Consider the following 22,181-nt stretch of genomic DNA (forward strand, 5'->3'; position numbering starts at 1 on the left):
ACAAAATAAGCAGCTAGAACATAGAATACGCTTAAGACAAAATACATGAACGACTCATATCCTTAGTTGCCTCGAAAAAAAAGATAACCATAAACAGTACAAAAGACATTTTGTTTTAATTTGTATTGTGCCTTTCCATAGCAAATATTTAATTTTTTTCTATACTGCTCGAACATATTAACAGCATGCATAGAAAGCATGGTGCAGCTCTGCATCTTGCGATGAAGCGAAAAAAATTTAGCATGGTGGTGTACCCTAGAATAATGATGATGTGAGAGACAGCGAGAAACTTCGGACAGGTAGTAATTTCATAGGGCTTGTATAAAAATTACCAAAAAGAATCCATTAGAGAAATCGATACAAGATGGTAGAAAATATGGTCACTAACATCAGTACTCTAAACATGAAACTCTCCAACGTCTAAACAGGCTTGACAGCGCTAAACCATGCTCGATATAATGGTATCTTTAAGACTTTGTGGCAACAATTCCCATTCTTCCACCAGCGCAGCTTTCAGCTCACCATTGCAAGTGAATGAAGAGTCGGTTATCACCGTTCAATGAGAAGCCCAAGAGCGTCCCAGATATGTTCGATTGGATTCCAGTCTGCTGATCGTGCTGGCCACTGCAGTTGTTCGGTATAATCAGTTTCAGAAAATACATGAACAAAATTTATGATGTCAAAGTTCCTGGCTTGCCCTAGTGGAGACGGAAGGCAATAAAACCCCCTTGACATTTTGTTTACAAGCTCATAAGGAACAAAGTAGGGTACATTGATATCATAAATTCTATCCTTTCTGAAGGCTCCTCTGTGACGATTTCCTGGGAGGAGACAATGAATAAAATTCTGGAGGGAATAATCGACCAAGACAATCCTGATGTTGACACTGAAGTTGATAGAAATGTCATCTGAGAATCAGCGCTACTTGTTTTTTGCCAAAGAAGAACTCTTCACTGAAGAGGAGGTTGCATAAGACATAAATAAAACCAAAAATGGAAAAGCTTCCGACTGGACCTCATCGAGAGGGAATCCGCAAACGTCTTTGGTATACTGCACCTGATTTTCTAGTACAACTCTTCAACACGTGTGCTACTGCGGGCTCGTATCCTACACGTTGGACACAAGCCAACCTCAGGTTTTTACCCAAAGATCCAAATTGTTTCACTGCTAGAGCGAATGCATACCGTTCAATTCCTTTATTACTAATTTTAGGAAAAGTATTAGAGAGATTAATTTTTATCCGTATCCAGTCATTCTGGGTAGCTCCACTATTGATGCACAACTAAAAACTACTCAGCTAGCAGATAATTCTGATGCCCATTACATACTGGAGCATTTTTTTAGAAATTTTAAGGGAGTTTTTGACACCGTCTGGTGGCCAGGGATCCTGTGGCAAGTCAGAAAATCTGGCTATTCCTGCAAAATGTCTCGCGAACTATTTGTTTGGCCGAAGAGTTACCATCAAAACAATATTTCATTTTATCATCCGCCTACTTACGAGAGACTGCCCCAAGTCTTTTTGTGAGGCAACATGTTTGGAATATGGTTCTGGACGAATGACTCTTGTGGGATCTCCCCACATACCACAGAGTTCTCATATGCAAATGACCTAGTTATCGTGCCCTATTCTTGCGGCTATTGAGACCAGAGCCAACACAATTCTGAGTACCCTGTCGGTTTCGGCTGAGGAGAATAAGTTAAAAATCTCTACAGATTAAAGTTAAAACTTCCTTCTCAAGGACGTCTTGATATCAACAGACCACCAGCTATTCACCATAAAGGACAGGCACTCAAGATTAAATTCAATTCCTCAGGATAAAAACCCTTGTCGATGCAGATCCAAAACAAGAACTCCGGCGTACTTGGCAGGATCTTGTTTCCCTCCCGCAAATCCGTTGGGTTGTTTCCACCAAAGACAGTACTACCAAGTTATTGCCACCTAGTGCCTCTCAACTCAACAAACAGCGATTTGACTGTTTCTTCCGTAATGTACATACTATCTTTCTTCTGACAGGACCTGGGTATTTCCAACTGCAACTTCAAGACTTTGGACTTATAAATTATGCCCATTGTGATCGCGGACAACTGAAAAACCGAAAATCGCGTACTGCACTCGTGTAACATATACGTAGGTAGTGCCTACGTATGTAATCATCTCTTACCAGATCTAAATTTAACCAGACTCAGGCTGGACAGAAAACTGTTAGAATGCAAAGAAGCGTTATTAGCTTTTATCAGGTATTGCTCTGCAGTCTTCAATAGGCGCTGGTACCTTCTCTCCGCTTGTCATTCTACAAATTAGACATCTTGACCAGACGTTCGTAAAACGGATATGCGTCTCCTCGCATTTGATTTCCTTTATCACCGTCCACAACCAGAACTGAATGAATACCCCCACTGGACATCTTTCTCGTAGGAATGACGTCACCGATCTGAAAGCAGCATTATACTCGCTTCTTCCAGCTAACCAGGAAATTTCCCGCTGAATTTCAAGCCCCTTCTGACTGTTGACGTCTGTGCTCTGGTGATCACACTGATCTTTCCATCAAACATGTCTCCTGCACGAGTGAATCAACTCTTCCATAGTCAAGTTAATCTGACACCCCAACTTTTCAGATGATTCCTCTCAGCAGGCAGAACGTCTACGCAGGCTTTTGCACTTTCTATTTTCTTCCCCACTCCACGACCTTCAATAGGAACATTCCCATCTTGCACGTACCTTTCCTGCCTTCATCTTTTCTGTAAATTGCTCTTTTCTGCTGGTTCTCTTCACTCTCGCTATTGCAAGAGTGCAGGCAACCGGACAGGAATTTTTCTGCGGTTCAGTCGAACAACAACAAAAAACACTACTCACATCCCACACTATCCACATCGACTAGCTTTGCAACGTTGTGCATCATTACAGAGTACTTAAAGCGGATTTGTGAGAAACCACAAGAACCGCCTAACAAAAACACTATATGCATTATGTCCACTATCATCAGTTTTAAAATTGTTCTCCAACACTTCAGTTCTCTGTGCAGTGGCGTTGTCGTGCATGAAAAGCAAATCTGGGCAAACCGCTCAAAACTGTACCTAATTTGTCAAGACTCCACGTCCCATGTTCATGGTACTAGTATCTGTATCTTTTACTGTACAATAAAGATTTTCTTCTTTCTTGCGTAGAGGACATCGTAGAGTTCTGTCTTGCTGTTAGTTCCAGAGAGAGGTCTGTTAAGGTTGACGTCGCTCTCGGGAGACTTTGGCCAGCTCTTCTTGTAATGGTTCTTGAGTTCTGATTCTGCCACCAAGAAAAACTAAAAAAAAGAACTATTATTTTTAGGCCACCGGAATAATTAAATTCATCTGCCGTGCTCTGTGTCTCGTCTGTTAATTGCGTGTGCTCCCCGGTCGATTTGTCAGTTTTGCTGTACAAAAAATTGCAGTTTCTGGGGGGGGGGGGGACCATGCTATCTGCCACTGAACCGACTAACAGCCACGGAGTGAAAAAAGCCCATTAACATTCCTCGTGTCATCGACGGGTTTTTGAACCCGGGGCTTTCCCACCCGATATGGGGAGGACGGTGACAATACCAATGTGTTACCCGTACAGAAACTCCTTCCATAGTGCCGAGAAAACATTGCGTGACACATTAAGCCAACATATCACATCCGCCTGCTACTGCCCCGTTTCAAGTTGTTTAACGGCTAGCCATCTCAAAGAATAATCTAAACGACAATGACTTGTCATCCTCAGTACTAGAGATGTCACTGTCCCACCGAGAAAGCCAGAAAAACGGAAATGAAGTGATGTGGTTGCAACTTGTGTTCCTATAGGCATGAATAATTTGCATAACGTGCGACTCTGTCAGGTGGTAGATCGATTTCTGTTGGATATTCGGTTCTGTGTGCATGCTAGGAAGCCTGTTATATCAAATATTCGCCTTTTTTCGCACTGTTACCCCAATAAACTATGAACTTTAAACTATATTGAGGTAGCACTGTTATCCCAATATACAATAAAATATTCATGAAAAACATTTTGTTTTGCTAATTTTGTCGAGCATTTACTATCCTCTAATTCACAACTGAGGTTTTGTCTTTAAACAAGAGGCAACTCAAATAATACAATAAAGGAAATAGCGAATTGATTCAAGTATGAGGAATCTCCTTCTTAGCTATTTGCTCCTTCATGTGTCTTTTCAAATGAGACCAGAGGCCCTCCCATTGATTTTCACCGGTGAACTTTGACCCATAGGTAAAAGATGAATAAATTCGGAGTGTTTACTTTGCTTGGACACCGACGCATTTGACAATGAAGAATCTCCCATTCTGGGTTTCTTTGTGTGTGTGGGTAGCACAAAATATGACATGCGTACACCGTTCCTTGAACGAATTTTTCCGGTGCCTTTGAAATACAAAGGCATCGGAAAAATTGTGCTTTTCGATAATTTGAATATATCGTAATACACCGGATTCACCTGCACTGTTTACCATATGAATAGAACCTTCAGTCATTTGAATCACAGGTAGGAAGTGATTGTCACACACATGGAGCTGACTTAATAGCCATCCCACTATATGCCCTTGTGGAAGGTAGTCTGTTGAAGAGAGAAGCAGAAAATGGAAGAAGAATGATGCTTTTGTTTTTAGATTGAAAAAGAAAAATTCATTTTTATAATAAATTTTTATATGCGCATGAAAAAAAAACTAATTATAATCGTCATTATTTGGAAAATTAAATAACTCCTATAAAAGGCTTAAGTAATTAATTATACTAGGTACCACACACACACACACACATATATATATATATATATATAATGATTATATTAGAAAGAATTAATAGAAAATAAAAAGAAGAAAAAGAAAAGAGTTAGAAATATAAAGAAAAAGATATATTAAGAACCTACAAAATATATATACTGTATATAAAATTAAAGGCTCTGAATCAACGAGCCAATCAAAGGTAGAAAAACTGAAAGGCAAATAAGAAATATATGATTAATTAATACAAAACACAGTGAGCATCAAACTGAGGACGGTAGGACGATAAGTAAGGAGAAATAAAAAAAAAAGTTTGATGTAAACTAAACAAAGTTGGTTCATAGTTCAGACCTTTCATCAGGGGACTACACCTGATCATGTAACAAAGCACTGCGTTTCTATGCAAATTTATGTTAATGGCAGAAAGATTAAAAAATAGATTAAAAAAAAAAGGAGAGAGAAAAAGATAGAACCTCGAAAAACATAAGTAAGGTATCCCCAACGCAATGTATGCAATTAAATTAAACAAATTAAAGCATAAATGAATTTAAAAAAATAATAATAAATGCCTTGATTTCACGTACATAACTTGGGAATATATAATGTAATGTAAAGGCGGAGGGAAATGAAAAAGTGTTGAAAATAAAGAGGCGAAAATTCTGAATCGGCCAAAGGACGAAAAAATAGAGCTCAATGTATGGATGTGTTTTGTAAAAAGAGAAGAAAAATTGAATTTAATGATCATAAATGTATTAAGTGTGACAGGCAGTGGTATAGAAATGGGAAATAATGCAGGGCAAGGGAAGGAAAAAGGTAATAGAGATAAAGGAGGCGAAAATAGCAAGAATAAGAAAATTAAGAATGTCCGAATCGCCCAAGTATTACACTAATAGTTCAACGGACGGAACAAAGGAGAATAGAAAGTAGAAAGATAAAAAGAAAAGAGTTTAAAGGATACCAGGCCAGCTAGGTGAGTAAATAGCCAACCTCTTAGAGAGTGCCTTGGCTGAGAGAGTGTTAGTTGAAGTAGAAAATTACACCACTAGTCTGTGCTATATTTTAAAATGCCAAAAAATACAGAATGTCGAAAAATAAAAATATATAAGGTAAAAATGATGAATAATAGAGAACAATTAAATACCTGCTATTCGTTATATTACATCAAGGTAGGCAAAAACGTATTACTAAGAAAGAAGATATTTCGTCAAGATAGATAAGTATAAATGGAATATAAATAGAAGAAGAGCTATGACAACTGTTGAGTTGCTGAGTAGAAAGCTGATTTAAAAAGTACTAGTGCCCTCTATAGCTATTACAATAGAACTGAGTGAGTTGAGCTATCGAAAAGAAATAAAAAAATGAATGTGAAACTAATATTGTGTATATTAAGGTTGACTGGAGAAAAGTTCTGAAGAAATGTGAAAGTGCAATGAATGAATGAATGAATTTCTTATTGGACTTTAAATTTGTAACTATAAAACATTAGCTGCCAACTTAGGCAATTTGCAATTTTCAGCTCATTCATGTCACTGCAATAACCCCATATATGCTCCTTTCGTAGATCGACATTATGGACATATCATTACTGTAAATCTGGATATTGTCAATAACATCTCACTCGAGGCTTGCATGGAAAAAGGTTTACAAATTCAGGCCAATCCATAAAGTCTATTTAAATACATCTACATAGATCTGTATCTCAATATCTTACAATTTTGCAATAAGTTAGCATACAAATACACGACACATCATGAAACATTTCAAAATTGGATAACATTGTATACCAAGACATTGTAAAAAGAGCTTCTGCGGCTTATAATCTTTATAACAATCCGCACATGCAGTATTTCTATCTTACAAAACCATTTTGGATTTACAGCAGAACTTTATCATCACTCTGGTGGATAAGGCTTTTTAACAACTTTCCTATTTTATGCCTGCTACCACTGAGATTCCACTCCATGTGAACGTAGCAGAGAATGTAAATGAATGTGCTGAATTTCAGGAAAAAACAACTCGCTCAACAAAATTCCTACTCCACTAGGCTGCCATATCCGCGAAGCCCTGATTCACCAGCTTCCCAAGCAATGACTGAAGTACCATCTACAAGAGGAATTATAGTCCCCACCCAGGCCTCTGTAAGCCCTAAAACATGCCCAACTGGTTCGACTTTAATTGAGTATCCAACGTGATATATGTTATATTTTCCATTGCAGTCTGGCATTTGCAGTAACAGCTTGCATTGTAAAAAGAATGGTTAGATTTCTGTTTTAAATATCTGTAATAACATTCCTGCTAATGATCCAACACCTACATAAAAACAAGTTATTTGAATTACCTTCTTGTGCAGAATTTTGAGAAATTCTTCGAAACACATGTAAATATCAAACCGACCTCTTCTTCAGCATTAAGCACAAGATTGTAAAATAAAAAAAAATCTTTTGTATAAACAAAAAAAAAAAAAAAAATTGATTAGCTTATTCAAAACAAAAACGTGATGAAGAACAACATTAATGGACCAAAACATCGGAGTGAATTTTTCCTGCAAGCAGAGTCAAAAGGAAAATAATTTATAATAGTAATAAATAAATTAATTAATGCGATATTTGTTTTTAATTAATGTTTATTGTCATATAACGTACAATTTGCAATACAATACAATCCATAACATAAAATACATAACATAATATTGTCAATGTATGATAAAGGTTGGCACTCAAAATCCACAGTGGTAAAGATTTTTGAAATGGAGAAAGCAGCAGTGTATGCCTCTTTTGTTTGAAAGAGAGAAAGAAAGAAATTTCTGAAGGGAGGGTAAAGAAACGATATAAACGCTCTTTCTCTCAACACCGTGATTATTCGCTATTAGAGTCTATAGAAGCTAATGCTAAGATTAATTTAATGGTATGCCGAAAGCAAGGACCGCCGCCAACTACGCATCAAATAGTAGTGATCGGGACAACAGGCAAAAGACATTACCCTTTTTTGTGATAACCTTAATCCAACCATTGTTTCAAGCCTTGCTTCAAAAGATTCACCGAAAGCACTCAAACATGCTACATATAGGCCAGATCAGTCATTCTGGTGACATTTATGTGTTCGATTGGCTGAATAGAACTTAAAAGGACGTTGCTTCGTTTTCGTATTTCAAGTCCCCACAACCGTCGAAGAATTTTAATTTTTGGACAAATTCACCACTTAACAAGTGTCAACTGGATTTTTGATTATAACTAATTTATTTGCTAATTATTATATTCAGATTTATTCTTTTATTGGATTTGGGGATGTCAATCCAATTCCATGAAAGGTGCAAACGGATATTGGGAAATTCTTCCCCCGAGCTTAATGTAAATGTCTATCACGAGGTTTGACTCATTCAACGAATCTTCTTAATAATAATTCAACGTTGATGGTGACGTTAACATCGACATACTTCCGTGCTAATCCTATTGGTCAATGTACGATCGTTTAGCTATAAATGTTGACTGACATTAAGCAGAACCATCTTCGGAGGGTCAGAAATTTGAAGAGTCCCTGACTAAACCACCAGCAATGAACGCAGTCGTTGTTTCCGCTGTCCTGGCCATGGTGCTTGCTGTGGGATGCATACCCGTTGGTAAGTGATCAACATAAAAAAATTACTTGTTTTTTGGATACCAATTATCTTACCTGCCCATTGTATTATGTTCCCAAATTGCGCGTCCTTCTGAGTAGCAGTTCGTAGGATCGCCGTCCCCACACCGGGTGTAAATAAATTGAGTTCGAAACTAGTCGAAGAAGGGAGGAATTTTTATGGGCATATATCACGACAAGGCTGATTTAGTCGGTCTCAGGCGACGTCAGCATGTTTTTTTTTTTTTTTTTTTTCAAAGGGACACTCGATTTTTATTAAAGCAAACAGTAATCGACAACAAAACCCAATTAAATTACAGACTACATATACGGCTCAACATGGCCTTAGATGACGATGCTGCTTGAACCCAACAACAACGATGGGAAATTTCGTTTCCTGAGTTTCGGATATAAAAAAAAAATCTTTCTCTCTACGAATAAATCCTGCTGCTTCAACCATGGACTAAAGAAGTCTATTAATGTTAATGTTATCATTGACGGGATTCAAACGCGGACTTCTTCACTTTGTGAAGTTGAGGTCGATGTTTTTAACACTGTGCTACCAGCACATACTAAGTGAAGACTAACTGTAAGATCAATCTTTGCTCAGTAAAGCGTTTGTTGTTTTATCCCCCTTGGTACCCATTCATTTATACTATGCGGCCCATGGCCATATAGGAAGCTATACAGTACACCCTTTACGAATTTATTATTGGCCCCTTCACCGAATCATTATTGATTAGGCCCCTTCACCGAACCACCGAATTTATTATTGGCCCCTTCATCGCCATCCAACCAGCATGTCCTAAAATGAAAATTTTGAGAATTTTAAAAATATACTTTTTAAGTGATATTTGGTTCTTTTAATTTTTTTTTTTGTATTTCTTATGGTGTTAAGTACCTTCCAGCAATGTTTAAAATTTTATTAATTCAACCGTTCGAGTGTTGGCATTCGAGGTGAGCGGACGAGCTTCGTCAGGGCTCCTCAGTTAAGTGGATTGGATTACTGTTGATTAGTGCTTTTCTATATTTGATTTATTTAGATTTTTTTGGATTATTTTGTTGTAGGTTTTCCTGTAACAGTTTAATTTTAATAATAGTAGATATATAATTTTTTAAATGTAACTTTCATTGATATTTATTTAATTTTATAATGGTAGTTACGAGCTCTGCCTTAAACACGTTACACGGTATCGTGACTAAGGAAATAGCCGATGGCGATTTATGGGTGAGTCATGATTTAATCCGTTGTGGAACCTCTGGAATGTTTTCCCAGGTCAACCTGGTGTCTGGAGCGGGAGAAGAAAGAGAGTAGTAATCAATGGACACTGTTCATCGTGGACTAATGTTATTAGTGTAGTCCCTCAGGGTTCAGTGTTGGGTCTGTTATTGTTTCTGTATTTATAAATAATATTTATGATAGTATATCAAGCTTAATGTCCAAGTTTGCAGACGATACAAAGGTTGGCAGGGTTGCTAAGGACACTACTGACGCTATGCTGCAACAGGATCTGGAAAGGTTGAGCAGATGGACTGAGAGGTAGCAAATGAAGTTTAACATTGACAAATGTAAAGTACAGTGTACCACATATGGGAAACAGCAACCCCAGAGTAACGTATCAACTCTGTGGTACTACACTGACAGTGGTAGAGAATGAAAAGGACTTGGGGGTAATTGTGTAGGCAGATATGAAGTTCTCTCAGCAGTGCAGACGGGCTGCAAGGAAAGCTCATTGTGTCTTGTCAATGATATACAGGAATTTTTCTAGCAGGGATAGGGAGGTGATTATTCCCTTGTATAAGGCAATAGTCAGGCCACAACTTCAGTACTGTATACAAGTCTGGAGGCCCATTGCAAGAAGGATGTAGAGCTGCTGGAACGGGTACAGAGAAGGGAAGCAAGATAAGTGAATGGAACAAAGGGTTGCTCTTACGAAGAAAGGCTTAAGTTTTGCAAATTGCACTGCCTGGAGACTAGGCACCGGCGAGGTGATCTGATAGAGGTGTGTAAAGCCTTGAATGGTTTGAGCATGCTCAATGCTGATGGGATTCTTCCTCTTGCTCAGAATAATCACCTGAGAGGGCATAAATTCAAATTGAGGAAAGACAAAGGTAGGATAGATGTGTGGAAATTTGCCTTTAGCCAGAGGGTAGTTGGTTGGTGGAACAGACTTCCATCCCTTGTTGTGGAAGTTGATAGCCTAAATAAGTTTAAGGCTCAGCTGGACACGTATTTCGAACGCACGGAAGGGTGAAGTGGAAGTTTTTTTTTTTTTTTTTTGGCTGACGCTGCATAAGCTTGCTTGCTTGCATCATATGCCGCTGCTAATGCTAATGCTAATGCTAATCATAGCTCACCTGGGGATTCTTTTCTTTGTGATCGACGTAAGGAGTGCACCGATCTTAAATTACAAATTGGTACACTGATGGAAAAACGGGTGCTTGCCCACGAGAATAATGCATCCGGGATATCGTCAGGGATTCAAGACTCCAGCAATCTACCAAGGGATGCACACCCGATTCGGGCTTCAAAACAGAAAAACCAAGTGCAAACTAAGGTTCAAGTACTCTGGTTCAAAAGGACTTTGTTTTATTAGGAGACTCCATTGTCAGAGAAACGAGGAATATTTTTTGTAATATGGATAGGTGGAGTTGAACCCGGGTATGTCTGCCGAGAGCAACTATTAATGATGTCACCAACAGATTGTCAGATTTTAAGGGGGTAAAGAAAATGTTATTCGTCTGGGGACTAATGACATTAAACGTACACGATCTGACGATTTGTTGGAAAAATACAGGATCATGCTAAGGAAATGCCGCGAGCTAGGCTATAATGTCTATGTGTCTGCAATTCTGCACAGACACGATAGGAGGAATTATATGTTAAAATCCTTGTGGATTAACTCAAGACTTGAACTCTGCAAGGGTTTAGGGTGGCGGGATTTCTATTAGCATGGCCCACACATGTAGTTAGAAGGAATTTGTTTTGTAGAGACGGGATACACTTAAACAAAAGTGGTGCAAAAGTTTTTGCCAGTATTATTGAGGATACCTTAAAGGTTCAGGGAAACTTCTGGTCGGGGGGTGGGGATATGTGTAATACTGACACGTGTTTATCTGATAATATTGGTCAAAGTAACTCTTGCACATACCTCAAGAGTTCTTATCTGTTACCCCAACTGGACGAATTATCTAGATGTTCTGAGGGCAAAAACGTTTCAAGTGAGCGGATAGCTAATGCCAGGGAAAAGAGCCTAAAAAATTTCAAGTGTTGTGTTAGGATAGTTAAATATACAAGAACAGTAAGTCTTAATTGTTTATACAGTAATGTTAGAAGTGTCGTCAATAAAATGAGCGAATTCGAACTGCTGGTTAAAACAAGTAACGCGGACGTGGTGCCACCCGGAAATTGGTGATGATGAGTTTCAGTACGGCTTGAATAATGTATTTAGGAAGGATACGGTAGATAGAAGGGGTGGTGGCGTAATGCTTCTTATCAGAAGCAGCCTGAGTGCGACGATAGCTTTCTCGGATTCAGATGTTTCACCTGCTAGCATAGCATCTGTATGGTGTGAGATAGTTGGAAACAAAGGCATAATGCGAGTAGGAGTAATCTACAGACCAGATGATTGTGAAGATTATGACGAAAGCATCTACATGCAAATGGAACGGGCACGTAAGCTTCAATGTCTTATTATGGGTGATTTCAATTTGCCTCTAATTGATTGGAGTAAATGGGAAGGAAATTCGACGTGGGGAACAAAATTTTTAAATTTAGAGAAAAGATTAAAGATTTTTGTACTAGAGAAAAGAACATCCTAGACCTCATCATCACCCATGAATTAGATGACATAACAGGCCTGACAGTAGAGGAACCAGTAGCAGGAAGTGATCACGGAGTTCTACAGTGGATGACGAAGAGAGAGGTAGCAGCAGTAAAAGGCAAAGGAATGGGTTTTAATTTCAGAAAAGGAAATTACAATGCCTTAAAATACTACATGGCCTCTATTAACTGGGGAGATATCGCGCAGAGAATGAACACAGTTGAATTGTGGTATGCTTTTAAAACATTAATCACAGATGTCTTGAATGCGTATTTACCATTAAAAATACTACACAATGAGGGTTCCATATTGGATGAACAGTGAAGTTGCCACATTACTTGAGCAGAAAAAGGTGGCATGGAAAGGTTACAGAGCAATAAAAAAGTATTGAAGATTATAACAGCTACAAGATGATCTATAATACAGCCACAGAAAAGGTTCGACAAGCAAAGGCAGTTTATGAAAAATCACTAGCAAACAGAGCAAAGAGGGGGGATAAAGAATTCTTCACATATATAAATGCCAAGAAGAGCAGGACAAACCAGATCGGACCTTTAAGTAAGGGAAAGGGGCTAGTATTAAATACACCAGCTGCCGTTGCAGATGAACTCATCAGTTATTTTGCATCAATATTTACAAATGAAAAACCTTCTGTGGCAATGGGAAATTGTGGGAGCGAAGTTGAAAAATAGGTAATTAATGATATTGAAATTTCGAAAGATTATATAATGAAAAAACCTTCGAGCCTACAGACCAGTAAGGCTCCTGGAGTTGATGGAATACACCCTATAATCTGGGGCTTAGAGGGGAACAGGTGTCCCGTGTGTTATCAGACACTCAGCCTAAAACACTGATGGATCCAATATCTCTCTATTACAGAAGATTTAGGAGAAGTCCGGTTGGCCTGCCTCCCTAAAATCCACTCATGCACACCTTTTCGATGGTAAGCCCTGTTACATCACTTAGGTGGCAACGAACGTGTAGAGTGGTTCTCTTCAAGACGCCTGGTCAGCGTGAAGAGGAAAAGACCAAACCCTTCAGCAATGAGAGCACAACAATACAAATGGCCCTCAGTCCCCAGCAGCTTTCACTCTCCCTCTTACGGCAGCGAGAGGATCAGAGTGGAGGCAGAGGGTGCTAAGAATCTCTGGGTACGACCAGGCTGCCATGCACAGAAATTGAACTTGGCCTGTTATAACGTACGATCGATCACTCATCGGTGAAGACAGGATATTAGAGCTGGAAGAGGAATTAGAAAATGTGAATTGGAATATCATCGGTTTGGCTGAAACAAGAAGAAGAAATGAATCACTTATAAGTTTATCAAGTGGAAATCTGCTGTACACCAATGGAAACAGTGAAAGGAGTGAAGGTGGAGTTGGGTTTCTGGTCCATAAAGATTTTAAAAACAACATTTTGGAATTCAAAAGTACATCACCAAGGGTGTCAAGACTAATACTCTAGATTTCTAGATTTCAAGATTTCAATACTCAAGACTAATACTGAAGATTATGATGATTTATGCACCAACATCGAGCCGTGATGATGAAGAGGTTGAGAAATGTACACTGAAATTGAGAGTCTTCTAGATGAGCAGAAAACCCACTACACTATTATTATGGGGGACTTCAATGCTAAGGTTGGAAAAAGGCAAAACAGCGCAGAAAGAGGAACTATAGGAAATTTTGGAATTGGTGAAAGAAATAAAAGAGGTGAAAGACTTATGGAATTTGCAGAATCTCAAGGAATGTCAGTAATGAACACTTTTTTCAAGAAAAGGGTGAACAGAAAGTGGACATGGAAGAGTCCAAATGGATTAACAACTAATGAAATCGACTTCATCTTCACTAACAGAAGATATATTGTGAATGATGTTATCGTCCTGAATAAGGTAAATGTTGAAAGTGATCACAGAATGGTAAGAGGTACACTTGATATAGATGTAGGAAAGGAAAGGAAAAAACTGACTCGAGTAGATAATACAAAGGTCTTTGAAATAACAGAGGAGGAGAAAAAGCAGTATGTACTGGAACTTAAGAACAAGTTTGAGCTTCTGCAGACTGCTGAGGACCAAGATATCGACGAGGAATATTACAACCTTCTGAAAGTGATAAAGCCCAAGAAACCTATAGGGAAACAGAAATCCAAAGAAGAAAAAATTAGTCAAGAAACACTTGTCATGATGAACCAAAGACGACAAATGAAGAGCAAGAAAAACACTGACAGGGAGAAAATTGAGTATACTGAGTTATGCAAAGCCATTAGAAAGAGACTCAGAGAGGACATAAGAAGATTTAACACAAGAAAAGTAGAACAAGCATTAAGGGAAAACAAAGGATTTAAATCAGCAGCCATGAGCAGGAACACAGAAAGACAAATGATACTGAAACTGAAGAATAGTGATGGTGTACTTATAAACAGCAGAGAAGGCATAATTCCAATAGCAGAAGACTACTATAGAGAATTATACAAGGAGCGAAGGAATGATGCCAGCAGTGGGGAAGAAGGATTGCAAAGTAGCAACACATACGACATATCCGATATTCTTCCTGATAAGGTAGAACATGCATTGAAGAAAATGAAGAATCGGAAAGTCCCGGGGGAAGATGAAGTTACTGTAGAGTTGTTAGAATTGGGAGGAAGAGACATAACAGAAAAACTGGCAAGGCTCTTCACAAAGTACATTAGAAAAGGTGTGATGCCTATGCAGTGGAATAATGCAATCATAGTTTTGCTGCATAAGAAAGGAGATAAATCAGAAATTGGAAATTATAGACCAATTAGCTTGTTATCCCATATCTACAAGTTGTTCACAAGGGTCATTACTAACAGATTAGAAAGAATACTTGATGAGAATCAACCGAAAGAGCAAGCTGGCTTTAGGACAGGATTCTCAACTATGGATCACCTTCACGTAATATCACAGCTAATGGAGAAAGCAAATGAATATAAAACACCATTATGCCTGGCATTCGTGGATTATGAAAAGGCATTTGACTCCATACAGCATAAGGCAATGTTTGGGGCACTTGAAAGACAAGGCATAGATACTCCATATATTATGATTTTGAAGAAAATATATGAGAGTGCTACATCCTTTATTAGACTAGACAAAGACAGTAGCAAATTTAAAATCGAGAAAGGAGTTCGACAAGGAGACACAATATCTCCGAAGCTGTTTACTGCTGCCCTTGAGGAAGCTTTCAGAAGATTAGACTGGTCGCAGAAAGGAGTCAATGTGAACGGAGAGTACCTAAACCATTTACGATTTGCAGATGACATTGTGGTCATAAGCCACGATCCCAAAGAATTAGAAGAAAATCTTAATCAGTTATGCACAGTTAGTAAGGATTTTGGACTAAAGATGAATATGGCTAAAACAAAAGTAATGATGAACAAGTATGCCACGGAAAGGGAAATAATGATTGAAGGAGCAGTAATTGAAAAGGTGGAGTCATATACTTATCTGGGGCAAGTTATTAGCTGTAATAATGATAAGTGGCTGGAAGTCAAGAGAAGAATAAATTTTGGATGGATAGCATTCAGGAAATATAGTCACATACTGAAGAGCAATATCCCAGTTTGTCTGAAACGTAAAATAATGAATCAATGTATACTCCCCACCATGACTTATGGAAGTGAAACTTGGGCACTCACCAAAATAATGGAAGAGAAGCTAAGAACTACACAGCGAAGAATGGAAGAGAAGCTAAGAACTACACAGCGAAGAATGGAACGAATTATATTGGGAATCAGACTGTTAGATAAGAAGAGAAACACATGGATTAGGCAGCAAACTCAAGTAAAGGACATTCTTATCAAAACTAAAGAACTAAAATGGTCTTGGGCAGGACACATAGCTCGAAGACATGATGACAGATGGACTAAGAAAATAACAGAATGGTACCCAAGAGGAGCTAGAAGAAAACCTGGAAGACAAAGGCGGAGATGGATAGATGAAATTCATGAGTTTTTGAGTAGTAAATGGATGGCCAAGGCTCAAAACAGAAGGAACTGGAAAGTTGCTGGAGAGGCCTTCATCCTGCAGTGGATTGAAAATGGCTGATGATGATGATGATGACCCTATAATCTTAAAGGTGGCGGCAAGTGAGTACATTGAACAATTGAGGTTAATTTTGCCAGCATCACTAAACTCTGGGGAGATTTCGTTGGATTGAAAAAGTGCCAATGTATCTCCCCTACAAAAGGATGGCTCTAAGAGTGAAGTAGGAAATTATCGACCTGTCAGTCTGACTTCAGTGGTAGGGAAAATCATGGAGGCAATGATCAAGGGTGGAATTCAGGATCATTTGGATCGAATTGAAATTCTCATGGATACTCAGCATGGTTTTGTAAAGGAAAAATCATATTCAACAAATGTGGTCCGCTATTTTGAAAGGGTCACTCGCAAGCTGGATTTAGGGAATAATTTTGACATTGTTTATTTAGCTTTCAGCAAAGAGCTTGACTTAGTCCCACATGAGCGGTTGCTTTATAAGCTGGATCAGGTTGGAATCATTGGGAAATTCCTTAAATGGATAAGCAGGATGGCTTCAGGGCAGGAGGCAGAGAGTTGTGATAAATGGCTGTTCCTCAGATTGGGTTGATGTAAGAAGTGAGGTTCCCCAAGGATCAGTATTAGGACCACTGTTGTTTTTAATTTTCATAAACGACATCGATGAAGGGATAGAGGGCGTGATGTCTAAATTTGCAGATGATGTTAAAATTGGTAGAATAGTTAATGATCACTGTCAAGCTGAGCTTCTTCAGAGAGACCTAGATAGACTTCAGGAATGGTCAGAAAAATGGCAGCTATGCATTAATTTTTCTGACCATTCCAAAAAAAAAATCCAACAAAGTGTAAGGTATTACACCAGGGAAACAGTAATCCCAAAATAACTTATTCGCTTGGTGAAATTCAACTAAACCCGTACTGGAGGAAAGGGACTTGGGTGTTTCGATATGGTCAGACATGAAATTCTCCGAGCATTTTTAACAGGTTGCAAGGAAGGCCCATGGTATCCCATCGATGTTCTATCGAACTTTTGCAAGTAGAGATAGGGACGTGATAATCCCATTTCGACATTGTCATTAATAATCAAGTGAAGTCTAAACCTTTCATTCAACTCAGTGTATATGTCTGTATGTGTTCTCTGGGAGCACTATTGTTGTCATGAAGGGTCACATTGCGCTTGTGGCACCGGAGCCATATAATGCACTGTTACCACAATGTCATTATCAATCAAGTAAAGTCTGAACCATTTATCTAACTCAGTTTATTTGTATATATCTGTTCACTGTGTACTTATTGCTGGTAGGCGGTTATGTAGAGACACATTGCTCTTGATGCTGAAGCTATAGAATGCAACTTTCCCATAGTGTCATCATCTACCAAGTGATTTCTAAACCTTTTTTCCCACTCAGTGTAATACTTCATAAAATATGTGATGCTATCTCTACAGATTATGAAATCAATGATTGGATTATGGTCTGGGACACGGTGCTTTATTATTAGTAGTACTGTTGTTCGTACATTATTACTGATTGGGTAGATCCAACCCCGCTACGGGTATTATTACCAATTGCACAGGGTGGCTCTTATGTGTCGTGTTACTGTAAATCCAGGAACTGTGACTGTCCTACAGGTATTCAGAATTGCAACTTTTCTGAAATTCCTTGTGTAGGTTCTCTGGGAGACCTAGTGTTGCTAGGATCTTTGGCACCATACAATTAACACTATACACTACGTTCGATATTATGTTTTTGCTGTTCAAGTGGTGTGATATCTTCTTCGTAATGCAGCTGGTCATAATCTTGTATATCGTTGGGGTTCAACTGATAGGCCTGTTTGGATTCTATTGGGCCTCTGTTGGGTTATTATTTTTATTATTAATGAATTTATTTTCGTTTCTTTTACTGGGCATATAAATCTTTAGTCTTGCTTTTAATTTTAAGAATTAAATCAGCATGCCCTTTTTATATATATATATTATATATATATATTTTATATATATATATTTTATATATTACTTGACATTTCATAAATGAATTAAAGTGATTTTTTTTTTTTGTTATTGTAATACTAATTCAAATAGTGATCTAAATGAAAGAATGCTGAATTCCTTTTGTTAAAGTAAATAACTAACCCAGCAAAAAAAAAAAAAAAAACAGTCAAAATTTAGTCACAGAAAATGGCCTTCCAAATTTTTCATTCATTCCAGATTCTTTGTATTTCTGAGAAGTATATAAAAAATGGATTAGTGGCTCTCGTTAGCTGGTAAACGATGCAGTGTTCATAGGATGCCAGACATAAAACAATAAATAAATAAAGGAAAAGAACAGTTGAGATCAGTCAAAATGACAGATGCAAATTTATGGAGTTAAGGTCAAAAAAGTAATATTGAAAAATATAATGGGCAGACATTGCCTAAAATGCAAGGAAGTTGAGATGAGAGTGATGTGTTCCATTTGCAATAAACGTTAATAAATACAGAATTTCATGTAAACCCTACCGGTTTGAGGTGATTGAGAATAAAAAGGTTTCAATAGATTGAGACAGGTGTACTGGCCTCATTGTACTCACAGAACTGTATTGAACCTGATATAATTAGCCACCTGATTATTTACACCGGTAGTCTTAATAAAAAGTCTGTATTTATTAATGTCTATTGCGAATGGTATCTTAACCTTCTAAGCTACACTGTGGATGTTCCATGGTTACATTGTTTGGCCATGACTTATAAAAATATTAAAATTTATTACTAATTATGTAATTTTATTTAGGTAAAAACAAATAAATTTCCATATTTTAACAGAGAAATGATTGAAAGTATAAGTGGGGAGGAAAAGGAGGGGAAAAGGAAAATATCAAGTGGTGAAAACGTGAGACTCGAATCGCTGAAAGATTAAACTACCGTATTTCACGTTCTAACACGGGTACCATAAACATTGATATAAACTGGCCGAAGCCTTTACTTATGTTATGGTTTACAATTCATCTGCCGTTCTCAGAGTTCTTTTTTTTTGGATTGGAATAACAGTAAATTATGAAAATTATATACTAATAATCTGCGCATTCATATATTGTCCAACGCAATAACAAAACTTTAGAAAATGCGCCAGGAACATTTCGAAGAAATTCGCAATGTTCCGGCCTGTTTCTATGCCCTGAAAGTCGGGCCTCCGCTGTCTATGCATTTTAACATGTAGACGGAATTGGCATTGTCGTCTATGGGAGTGTCCACTCTGTTTGTTACAACTCTGTGAGTAATACTGTTAAAAATCTGCAACGTTGCTTCGTGGCGATGTTGGTAAAACAGAGAGTGAAGAGATATTTTAAAATATTCACTATGGAGAGTTTCAAAAGAAATCTAGCCAACAGAATTCTTCAGAGGTGCTAAGTAAAGATTAGGTAGGTCCCGAAAACATGTAAATATTTAGAAATTTGCTAAGAAATTCGATACTACTGAATACTGTAGTTCAATTACAAAAATATTTTAATAAATCACTGATTTTCTCGAGGCAACGAGCAGCACCAGTTTATTGGCTTAAAAAGAACAGCTTGGAAGGTGACATTGCAAAGTTTGACAACTAGATCTTCTAAGGGAAAATATGCTTTAGATGTACAAACGCTGCAGGGATTGAGGAAAAGGAATGAGGTAGGCATATTCGTAGGTGAGACAAGAACGAGGAGAACACAAATATAAAATCTTACGTAGTAAGTAAGAGAAGACTTTAATCCTAAGGTGTTCATCAATGGAGAGCAGGTCGTTGAAAGTTGGAAAAAGTTGCCTATCAATATAGCTGAGGAAAAAGTGGCTAAACTAAATACTGTGGAAATGGGAAGAGCATGAATTTATTTAATATTATTATTGTTATTTTATTTTCGCTGATACAGGAAAATTACACGTCTCATCATTTGGTCTTTCCAATAGTAATAATAAAATTAATACTAATATCAATATATGATAGATATAGTGGAAACTCATTTGTAGACTCTTATATATGATATATTCCATGTCAATTAGCCTGGTAGTTTTTGTTTGTGACTTATTTTATAGCAGGTGGTGAGCTTCATCGCTTATTAACAGTCAGAAATTTTGGCTTTTCAAATTCTATTGTATTCCGAGGAGGAACTGTTTTTAGAGAAGATTGTTATACAGAGGATTCAGTTGTTCAGTATTGGATATACAATTTGAGATTCTAACGTTACATGCGAATATTCATGTTGTATCCTCCCACTGTTTTACAAAAACAGCCTAGATTTTTTCCTGTGGAAGATTATTTACGTATATAATATACGCCCCCAATTAAAAATATGAGGAGGGTTATTATATACGTAAAACATGTTACGTTATGCTCGTTTACATTCTATACATTTATTAGTGGCTCCATATTCAGTAAGTGAACCTATTAACCATTGACAATTCAATTAAAAATTATATTAGGAATATTAGGTCGGCTCGTGAATAAATGCATTTTATCCTTGACAACTAGATATCTAAGGGGAGATATGCTTGAGGTGTATAAATGTTGCATGGATTGAGGAAAATGAATGAGGTAAAGCCTAAGCACAATCCGTTTCATTGGAATTACAAATGATATATGCCTGTAACAGTAAAGATAGTGTTTATATTTTCGCTCTTCAGAATTTACAGGAGGTTTAGCTAATGGTAATAATGCCAAATTTATAAAGCATTCCAGGCTTACTGTTCCTACAGAATGAAGAGTTCATTTTGGATCAGCATGACAGTGCAAACAGAAACGAAACGTGTTTGGTTCTTTTTAGCGAAATGTGGTGAAAATCAAGAGAAAACTGGGATTAAGACCCTAATCTAGGTTTTCCATTACATGCATCGTGCATAACGCCACTTGATATCGTTACTTATTCCTATGCTCCACCGAAATGTTTGATTAAATTCCACATTAGCGAACACTGGTGTTAGAATGGCATAACAAAGTTAACCATGACCTCTCCACAACCTTTAAATCGGTCTTACCGAAAATATACCAGTTAGAGAAGCAGCTTATTGTCTTTAAAGGTTTAAAATTTATTGCCTCAATCAACTTCCTGATCTTCTATCAGCTTGAAATTCACAGAACGCACCTCAGTAATGAAGAGGTTATATTGGGTTCTCAGGAATGGGGCCCAGTTCAATTATGACACGTCAATACATATAGCCGTATAGCACTATAATTCGACAAAATTAACAAATCACGTAGTAGCGTAAATCTTTCAGCTTCTCTTGAAACAAGAGAAAATTTGTTATGGTGGAGTACCGTAAGCAAACGATGAAATGAGGAAGCAGCAATAAATTTATATGAGTAGAAGAATTGCAGAAAAGATAAGATTACAGAAGTCGATACACGATGCTCGAAAAAAGGGTCACATGATATCACTGCGTCTTATGATGATCTCCAACGGCTAATCAAGCGTGAAAGCAGTGAAATTTAAGGGTCTCTAAATGATTCTGTGCCAACAAATCCCATTCATCGAGCGGCGCAGATCTTAGCTCACCAAGTGACTGAGGACTTGGCTGTCGGCTGGCAATGCGACGCTGAAGGGCGTCCCACAAATCTTCGATTGGAGTAAAATCTGGTGATCCTTCTCCCCACGGCAATCGTTGGATATGTACAGCTTCAACATGTTGTTCCCTCACTTTAGATTTACAATCAGCGGCATTGCAATGCATAAAAAAAAAAAAAAATGTGGATCAACCGCTCCCCTAAAATGTCGGACATGAGGTTCGGGAATCAGCCCACATGTGTACATCTTCTCCACCTTAAGTGTCCTTTTCTGTGATATTGGAGGAATGGAACAGCATTTCTCGTTATCGACCTGGTGGGTAGCTCAATTGGTAGGAAAAGACCTTTAGTTTCAGTCCTGCCGATGACGAGATGAAATTTTAGGGGTTTTTTCACAATGTGAGTGTGATAATTGGTCTAGAACCAGGGTACCACGCTTTTTCTCTTACAAACTCTGTTTTTCGTCTAACAAAA

The 22,181-nt window shown here is 37.8% G+C and overlaps 1 protein-coding gene across 1 annotated transcript in view; it reads left to right on the forward strand.

Moving 5' to 3' along the window:
• Positions 1-22,181, forward strand: part of LOC150077971 (uncharacterized) — a 53,490-nt gene that overhangs the window by 23,517 nt on the left and 7,792 nt on the right. The window contains exon 2 of the mRNA XM_090384420.1: positions 8,246-8,362. Coding sequence (XP_090240546.1) covers positions 8,246-8,362 — 117 coding nt within the window. The remainder of the gene's footprint in view (positions 1-8,245; positions 8,363-22,181) is intronic.

Source organism: Mastigoproctus giganteus, chromosome 11 (genome assembly GCF_048544385.1).
Source record: "Mastigoproctus giganteus isolate SK-2022 chromosome 11, ASM4854438v1, whole genome shotgun sequence".
Taxonomy (NCBI): domain Eukaryota; kingdom Metazoa; phylum Arthropoda; class Arachnida; order Uropygi; family Thelyphonidae; genus Mastigoproctus; species Mastigoproctus giganteus.